General features: G+C 41.4%; 1 gene segment (V, D, J or C); it reads left to right on the top strand.

The window, feature by feature from the left end:
* Positions 1-308: 308 nt before the first annotated feature.
* Positions 309-8,853, top strand: LOC146552820 (T cell receptor alpha variable 38-1-like). The segment is given in 3 exon segments: positions 309-520; positions 769-917; positions 8,617-8,853. Coding segments are annotated over 3 exon segments (429 nt in total).
* The last annotated feature ends 1,348 nt before the right edge of the window (positions 8,854-10,201 follow it).

Raw genomic sequence — 10,201 nt, 5'->3', positions numbered from 1 at the left:
GCAATGTTAAAGTGTTATTCACAAGCACACAAAAGCTGCTCTCTAAAACCTTCAACACCAAACAGTGTGAACTTTACATTTAAATGAAGCAAGAAGAACTGTTTTTAAGGATGACTGGGACATAAAGTTTACCAGGACAGCAGATACAGCACTTATTTTTCACTGAACAATGAAGGAGGCAGCTTTCTTCTGGCAGTTCAGGAACAAACTGCAAGAAGTCTACAATGACCTTTCACCCTTCAGTAAAGGCTCAAACTTGTGTAGAACTATTGCACATTTCTGAGGAGGAAGAGGAAGTGAGAGAAGTCAGACTCAAAGAGGAGACAGAGGGCGACATCATCCAGTAGGCGGGGCTCTCCTTCTGCACTGTGTTCAACCATTGTGTCAATAATAAGTGCTGCTGTGAAGAGAACAATTCTCAGACTGAATGTTGAACATCAGCTAGTTTCTCCTGTTGATTTAAACCTTGTTGTACAGATGGAACATTGGCTGTGGATTATTCTTGCTGCTCTTTTCTTTGGTGAGATACAAACATCAACATGTTTCCTTTGCACATGATTCACAACAAGACGAGGAGATGAAGACTTGTTTATTATAAAGAGTAAATGTGATTTAAATCATGTAACCTTTAAATTATCTTTACTATCACATCAGAGACATTTTTTATATATGTCTTTCCGATAAATGTGTAAACATAAAGATTTTTCTCCTTTAATGAATCCTGTTTATTGATCCATCTCTTCCTCTGCATGTTCTGTTCTTCCTCAGAGTGTAAAGGAGAAGACAAAGTGATCCAGGAACAAGGAGATGTCATTGCTGCTGAAGGAGACACAGTTACACTTGGATGTAACTTTGAAACAACTGATACATATCCATATTTGTTCTGGTACAAACAAGAAGTAAATGACTTTCCAAAATATGTTTTACGACGTGATAAAACAGCCGGCGATAATGCTCAAGAATTCCCAAAGAACAGATTTGATGCTGAACTCAAAGAAAAGTCAGTCCCACTGAAAATCCAGAAGCTTCAGCTGTCTGACTCTGCTGTGTACTACTGTGCTGTGAGGCCCACAGTGACAGGAAACAGCAAAACTCTGTACAAAAACCTTTGGAGCAAAGACAACAGAATACTCCACAACATCCACTAGAGGGAGCCACACACTGTTAAACCTCTGATTCTTGTGTCATTGGACTGATGACAAAGACAACAGAGAAATGAAGCAGTAAAGATCAGAGACAGAGACAGAGCTGCTGTGGAAGCACAAAACTGTTTGATTGGCTGAGCTATTAAACTGGCCCCGCCCACTGAAGTAGAGCTCATCCAATGACATTATTTGTTGGTCATTGTGCTGCAGTGGAAGAACATTGTTCATGTGCTGTCTGTCTGGCTTTAATAACTCCAAAGACATGTTGCTGCACCTCTTTTTGCTTCTATCTCACATTATAGGTGAGTTTAAGAACAGGGATTAAAGTTTAGTTGAAGCTGCTGCATTAAGCAGATATACAGACTGCATTTCACTACTTTTCTTCTTTCTTTTTCCAGGACTAACAGCTGGAGACTCAATCACTCCTCAACAACCTGAAGTCACTGAAACAGAAGGAGAATCTGTCACACTCACATGTAGCTATGACAACATCGGATTATGCTAACCTTTATTGGTACAGACATGATTCTGACCTTCAGGCTCCTCAGTTTATACTCTGGAAATATGGAAAAGGGAGCACAGCTGAATATATTCCTGATAATCGATATCGATCAGAAGCATCAGATCGATCAACTAATCTGAGCATAGCAGCCCTAACCCTGGCAGACACAGCTCTCTACTACTGTGCTCTACAAACACAGTGATACAAAGTGTAGAAGAGGCTGTACAAAAACCTGAACACAGATATCTGACTACTCTTCAAAGAGGAGGGAAGTGGTATTCAAAGCACAGCTTCATATCAGATGGATTCTGCTAATTCCTGTTTTATCAGAGTCACTGTGGTTACAGCTGCTAATGAAACACTGTGGGAGGATTCACATGAGCAGCAAATCCACATCAACCACAAACCAACTGCAGGAACGTTCAGACACAATAAAAACTGTCAAACATCAAAAGCTGCTCATTTACACTATTTTATATTTAGTGGATGAGGACATGCAGAAATGCAGCAGAAGCAAAGTAAACAGAGTAACAGAGGTTTATCTCTTTAAGGTAAAATCTCTCACATGAAGCTAAAAGTCCAACCAGGAAGACCATCTCATGCTTGTTCCATTTATTCTTTTTGAACTCATCACATCAGATGATGATGCTCTCCTTCATCATTGTCCTGCTCTCATGTTTAAGTGTTTCCCCCTCTCAGTTTCACCAATTTGTTCATGTTTTCATGAATGATGCGTGCAGCTGTGAAAGCTGTTGTGGAATCACAGCAGTCCAGACTTCAAACTTCAGTCGTTTGATGGTTTTCCAAAAGAGTTCTTAAAGTATAACCACAGTAGATCCAGAAGAACACTGAACGTGCTGTCGATGCAGGCCGACACCGAGGGCCCGCTGGTGTAGTCTCTGCAGGTGAAGGACGGATAAACCAGTCTGCACAGATCAGACCGAAAGATTCCAACAAGCAAATCCATCCATGAGGGGATCTTTCCTTCAATCTAAGGGCCGAGATTTTTACTTTGTGTCACGGCTATTTATCAAAAATCTAAATCTGTGGAGTTCATCCATGGTAAGCAAAAAAATGTCATCACAGCTCCTTCTGCCTCTCATTTACTGGTAAAAAAAAAAACAAACCCTCAAAATGCAAAACATTGAGCTGTCTCCAGTGCATGCTGGTCCACAGCAGAGCTAGACTCTCGTTAAACCCAAAATGAATCCAAAAATACCCTGAGCAACATGAAGCAATAACTAACATGAACAAAACTTTGATCTAAAACAAATCCAAGTAAAAAACAAACTTAACTAAACTCAACATTTACAATCCAACATCTAATTATTCTAAAAAACAACAAATCTCATGTTTTTGCTTTGCTGAGTTTGACTTCTCGTGTGGATTTTTACGTGACTCAATAAAATTCTGCAAACTTGGAACATTTTCCCGTACATTTTACAGTCATGCGACTTTTCAGCTGCCTGCATTCTCACGTTTTTTCACATTATTATTAGACATAAACTTTTCCCCACACATTTTACAAGGATATGGCTTCTCTCCTGTGTACGTTCTCATGTCCTGCCACATATTAGTATTGCATATTACTAGATGTTAATGTTTTCCCTCACATTTTACAGTCATGCAGATGCTCACCTGTGTGTGTTCTCATGTGCTGCAACAAATTACAGCTACATGTGAACCTTTTCCCACACATTTTGCAGTGATATGGCTTCTCTCCAGTGTGAGCTCTTGTGCTGATAGTCAAGGCAGAACAACAGTTCAGGGTACTGTTGGGATTCAGAGATTCTTTTATTGCTACCATATAATTTGCCTTATGAAGAATGTATTAATAACATGTTTCACAGTATCATTTATCAGTAATATTTCCTACAGGGTTTGCATTGAATATGTCTGTCATCACATTGACCTTTCTATTTTTATAGGTTGAGTTCATTTTATACACAATGCATAAATGTGCTTGGTTAGAGTTGATGTTCCATTCTAGAAGGTTTTAAGCTTCACTGGTGAGAGTGTCCAGATGATACATGCTGAGGGGAGATGAGAACATAGCAGGTTAATTGCATGCATGCTTACAACACACATATTAATCTAGTAGCAGGTCTGAGCGAAGGCCTAAGCGTCTTCTGCTTCAGTTTGAGACTGGCTGCAAAGTACTCTACTTAGTGATTAATGACGAGGGTCCATTATTAGCTCTCAGAGATGCTGAGACCTGAAGTTGTTACCTTAAAAGGCAAGTAATGTAGAAAGGAGAAGTTATATGTCGGTGTAAGGTTATATGTACGTGATGTACCCTTGTCTGCACGAGTTGAACTTTTGCCCGTCTGTCACCATGTATTTTTGAACTGTATTGACGTAGGTGTGATATTTTGTCCTATAAAACCAGAACCCAATGTATTTTTGGCAGAGCAAAACAATCCGTATGCTGACGGTTGGTTGTTCTCCTGTGATAATAAAACTCACCGTTTGATTGCACTTTTCCGGAGCCTCCGTCGTTTGTTGTCTGGTCTAAAGTTGATCGATCTCGCAGCAGTACCCAGCCTTCTTAGAGTCACTGGGTGGGATGCTTGGGGGTGCTCAATCTGGTGACTCCGTTCTCCTACTGGGAGACTTTAATCCTCATGTGGACAACAAAAAAAGAGTTGGCCGGCTGTGACTGGGAGAAACAGCCTGCCTTATTTTGGTGTTTTGTTATTGGACTTTGCCCACAGCGAACACCATGTTATAATTTAAAGATGTGCACAAATGCACGTGGCACGTTGCATCAGGACACCCTTGAATCCCACACATCTTCTGTAGAAGAAGCAGATTCTCTGAATGAGGGGGATGACTCATCTATCACTGGGGCTGAGATCAGTGAGGCAATTAAACAACTTCTTGGTGGCCAGGCCCCTGGGATGGATGAGGTTCCTGAAGGGCATCTACAACGTTACATGGAGATCTGGGGCAGCGCCTCTGACAGATAGACTGGGATGGTGGTTTCATCTTTGATCCATGTTTTAGACATGGCAATAATGGTTTTGTCAACTGATTGAAAGGTTCCTTTATATTATTGAAACTAGCATACGGCCTTCTGCTATTAAAACGGATTGTTGATCATTTATTCTTCGTGTTGACGTTGTGACTAAACTGCTCATCAGTGAAGTAGCAGCAGTTGTTGCTGATGTAGTAGAAGAACCTTTTTTTCTGGGTCTATATCTTTGTCCAAGTCCGGAACTTTATGGTCTGTGTGCTGAAAAGTTCTCAGTCCCAGTTTATCATAAACAGAAGCTTGAACAACCTCGCAGTTCATCCAACAAGCCCATAAATCCCCTGAGTTGGCGGAAAGGCAGACACAGCTGGGAGAAATTAGACTAACGAGACAGGAGAGAAGTAAACTGAACACACTGACATCAGACTGGGACTATCAAAATAAAACAGAAAACACGAAACAAATCACGAAGACGCAGACTGGACACTGAGAGACAGACTGAAAGAATAAAAGACATGGAACCCAGAGACGACAGAGACTTAAAGAAGAATTAACATCAAACTAAACTCATGACCAGAACCAAAGTGAAACAGATTTATAACACTCATTAAAACAGGATAAAGAACATAAATCATAATACAGAAAAGCACCAAAACATTAGAAACAGACAATGCTGGGTCAAAATGACCCAGAACCGTGACAGTAAGATGAACATCAGTATCTGTCCAGGTCCTAAATGTTTCTGATGACCAACACTTTGGCTTGTTCTGGTGTTCCATTGAGTTTAATGAATCCTTTACAGTTTGTGCTCCATGTATTTATCTCTCTGTTTCTTCAAGTAACGTGTTTTCCTGGTGAGTCAGCATTTTGTTTTGTCAGATGTTCATTCATGAAGACGTCGCATCCTTTCAGTTTCTTCCCGTGTTTTATCAGGTTTGTGTTTTCTGTCACCAAATCGCACAATGACGGCTGCTTTGTTGTTCTCATTGTTTTGTTGCCTGTCCTGTTTGTTTTAGCCGTCAGAATTGTTGTCTGAAGCCCAACAAAGATACCCAACGGATTTACTTTACCAAGTGGATCACACGGCTTTGCCATGTTGGTCCATTTAATCGACTTTTGTTGTTGTTATTATTGAATTTATTTTATTTTTATTTTCAGTTGTTACAGACGGGACAGACATGGTTGTGGGAGAGGAAAGAGAGAAAGAAATATGAAGGACAAGAAAAACAGAGGGGAAGAGTGACAGTGAGAAAGGGCACTTAGAAAAACAATCTCCCGGATCAGTGAGAGAAAGATAAGAGAAAACGAGCGATAAAAGAGCAGCATATTAAACACAACACCGTCACATGAATCCAGCTAAGTGTAAATAACAGTAAATATTAAATATCGAATGTTGTTGTGCAGCACGCAGCATCCACAGCGTGCAATGTGCTGCCCTCTGGGACCCACTAAGGCAAGCAGGCCCAGGTCCATCCAGACCGGGGTCCACGGCAGCAGCACCGCTTCCTCAGCAAGCCCCACAGGACCTGGGGCAGCCCCACCCAACTCCACCGCAGAGTAAACTGTTCCCATCATTCAATCACCTCCCAGACACCCAGGTTAAGTTTATTCTCCACCTCTCCTGTGTCTCACCCCACCTGCAGAGGGAACTTCTGCAAGGATGAAACATTTTTGGTCATTGTCATTTTTGGGGTGAAGGGTGGCAAGCCTCAATGTTGTAATAGTCCAATTCAGCACCTTTGGTCCAAGGAAAGGTAATTACTTGATGCTCCGTGGAGCTGACATCTTCTTTTCTGGGCTCCTCCACCCTGTCAGCAGCCACCAAGCATACGACCCAGGTTTGAAGCCCAGTGACGATCACATCATTCACCCGGGTGTACTGCTCCAAATCCGTCTGTTCTCCAGGAACACCAGCCGCTGATCCTTCTCAGTAACTTCCTCCAACAGCTCCAGTATGCCTTTCTTCTGCAGTTTGACAACAGAAATCTCCTCTGTCACAAACTCAAACGACTTCTTAATATCATCGCCTTCCTCAGCTGTCAGGGGCTTTCTTCAGGCACATACTGAGAGACACTCTTGTAGTGTTAACCTGGTGACCCACTAGCTAGTTTGCCACTGGTGTCCTTCATCCAAAATATTCCAGAGCGGTGATTCAAATGAAGCAGTGCGAACTAAGGTTGGTACAGATAGTCCACTGGCTGTGATCCGAAGTCAAAACTCAGAAAACACAAAAACTAGTTCAAATAGTCCAAACCGAGTATAGAGCAGTGTGTGCATCACAACAACAAACAGGAAGTTGTGTCAATTAACCCAATATCTATGGTTTTCAGAGATTTCCTCTCAGCCCCCCAGTCAATTCCCACTAAACCCCTCATTATATTTAACACTTTCTTTCATTTATCTATTATTTTCTGAATATGTACAGTCCATGTCACCCTTTCATCAAACCACAACCCCAAATTATTTTGCCCTTTCCAACTCTTGTCCATAATTTGATCTTGATTTCATCCCCAACTCTTTTCCATGTAAAAAACATTATTTTATTCCCATTAATTTAAACCCTCATCGATACGACCACTGCTCCACCTCTGTAATGGCTCCCTGTACCTTCTTTACCATTAATTTCACATTTCTTCTTCGTTTTGCCCAGATTGCAAAAATCTGCAAAAAGCGAGAACCCCATCCCACCCTCTATGTTCTCAAACACATCATTTATCAGCAATGAAAACAATAATGGGCTAACTATGCTCCCTGGTGGCGTTTCCATTTTTTATTGACAAACTTCCCCAAATATCCTTTATTTTCTACATATTACACTCGTCTGTCATTTCTCATTCTCTCCATTATTCTGCAGATGTTGGATGTTAAAGTTATTGCTCTGTAGTTTCCTGGCTTTGTGTCATTCTTCCCTGGTTTACGTATCGGTGTAATCACTGCCTCCTTCCAGCTTTGTGGAAACTTCCCTCCCTCACAAACTCTATGTAACTCTAATAAAACATCTTTAGTCGATTCTGTCAGGTGACTTATCGTTGGATATCAAACCTGATCTTTCCTGGTGCTGAAAGGTTGGATTACCTAAGTGAGCAGTTCTGTCTTTGTAAACAACATATTCAATGAATCCTTTGTGTCGTCTACTTGCTGCAGTCTCCTCCTTTTCTCTGCAGCTGTGATTTCTCTTCCCTTTGATCTTCACTAAGTCTTCACTTGAGCTTTGAATCTGAACAAAAGTTTATCAGTCATATCTTCTCCTCATCTTTCACGGCTATAACTAAATGCAGACACAGATTCTCTTTGTCTCTCACAGGCTGTCAGTGATCTTCAGTCTGTTTCTGACTTTGTTTCTGCTCACAGTCAGAGGGAGCTGACATATTCAACATGAACACAGATCATGAAGTTACAGAGTTATTCTGTCTGTTCTGACTTAAAGTTGTTGATGGTCAAAGATGAATGGATCTTCAGATCTGCTCTGCTGCAGTGACAGACTCTGCTGTGAGGCCCACAGTGACAGCAAACCCACAGAGATGCTCCACTAGAGGGCGACATCATCCAGTAGGCGGGGCTCTCCTCCTGCACTTGTTCAACCATCGTGTCAATAATAAGTGCTGCTGTGAAGAGAACAATTCTCAGACTGAATGTTGAACATCAGCTAGTTTCTCCTGTTGATTTAAACCTTGTTGTACAGATGGAACATTGGCTGTGGATTATTCTTGCTGCTCTTTTCTTTGGTGAGATACAAACATCAACATGTTTCCTCTGCTTAAATAAATGTGTGAGTCTGATTAATGGTGAGTTTTTAATCATGTTCATTGATCCATCTCTTCCTCTGCATGTTCTGTTCTTCCTCAGAGTGTAAAGGAGAAGACAAAGTGATCCAGGATCAAGGAGATGTCATTGCTGCTGAAGGAGACACAGTTACACTTGGATGTAGATATGAGACCAGTTACACAAATCCTACACTGATCTGGTACAAACAAGAAGTGAACAGTTACCCAAAGTATATGCTCAAATGTTTCTCAGAAACAACAGAAAAATCTGAAGAGTTCAACAACGACAGATTTGAAGCTAAAATCAACAAAGCAGAAAAGTCAGTTCCTCTGAAGATCCAGAAGCTTCAGCTGTCTGACTCTGCTGTGTACTACTGTGCTCTGCAGCCCACAGTGACAGGAAACAGCAAAACTCTGTACAAAAACCTTTGGAGCAAAGACAACAGAATACTCCACAACATCCACTAGAGGGAGCCACACACTGTTAAACTTGTCTGGTTTGTTTCACTCAGTTAATAAAATGTCTTTTGCATAAAAACAGAAGCTTTAATTCACTTCGTAAAGGAGAGATTTCTCACATAAATGAATCATTCTCTCTCTTCACTGCAGTTTCTTTAAAACTGTCTCTTCATGATCAGATGTGCAGATCACAGCCTGATGGTAGCAGACCTGTTAGTGACTTTTAATCTTCATCCATCATTCTGTGTTTCTCAGATATTTTTGCTATATGTTTTTCTTACACATATTTCATGAATGTTGCTTCTTATACAGGTGTTAAATTATATATATATATAAAAAAAAACACCCAGCACGCCCCTGCGGGCGGTTTATCCTTCAAGCTCGGGTCCTCTACCAGAGGCCTGGGAGCTTGAGGGTCCTGCGCAGTATCTTAGCTGTTCCCAGGACTGCGCTCTTCTGGACAGAGATCTCCGATGTTATTCGGAGATCTCTGACGACCTTGCTGTGTCCCTGCACTACTTTCAAGAATGCATGCGGGAGGTCAAAGAATGGTTCCTGAGTAATTCCCTCGTTTTAAATGATAAGAAGACTGAGATTGTGGTGTTCAACAGTAAAATCCCTCGTGCCCAACTCTGTGCTGCCCTGGGTTCCTTTGCTAGTTTTTCTTGTGACTATGTCAGTAACTTGGGTGTACTGCTGGATAGCTCGCTCAAACTCGATAAGCAAGTGTCTGCTGTAGTGAGATCTAGCTTCCACCAACTGCGCCTTATCTCTAAGGCTAGGCATTATATTCCGCATGAGGACCTGGAGAAGCTTATTCACGCTTTTGTGACCTCCAGGTTGGATTATTGTAACTCCTTGTACTATGGTCTTCCCTCTTCTCTTCTTCTTAAACTGCAAACAGTCCAAAATGCAGCAGCCCGCCTTTTGACTGGTACCAGGAAATTTTGCCATATTACCCCTGTCTTAGCTAGCCTGCATTGGCTGCCCATAAAGTACCGTATTCAATTTAAAATATTACTCCTTACTTTCAAAACTATTAATAAATTAGCGCCAAGTTATCTTAGTGAACTTCTCAAACCACATACTCCTGTTAGAACACTCAGATCTGCCACTCAACTACTTCTGACCCAACCCAGATCTCGACTGAAGTCCCGGGGTGACCGTGCGTTTGCTCTGGCTGCCCCGGTACTGTGGAATACCCTTCCTCTCGACCTCCGCGCATCTGATTCCATTGCACTGTTCAAATCACGATTAAAAACCCACTTATTCAATCTTGCCTTTCCCTCTAGTTAATATTTCTTTTATGATTTTATATCATGCACTTCTATGCTCATTTAAATTCTTGTTTGCTCTG

Source organism: Mchenga conophoros, linkage group LG18, assembly GCF_057382185.1.
Source record: "Mchenga conophoros isolate Kocher_MC1m ecotype Shallow Benthic linkage group LG18, M_conophoros_male_GT1.1, whole genome shotgun sequence".
Taxonomy (NCBI): Eukaryota; Metazoa; Chordata; class Actinopteri; order Cichliformes; family Cichlidae; genus Mchenga; species Mchenga conophoros.
Note: the sequence above shows the minus strand (reverse complement) of the source record. Positions and strands in the feature narration are given on the sequence as shown.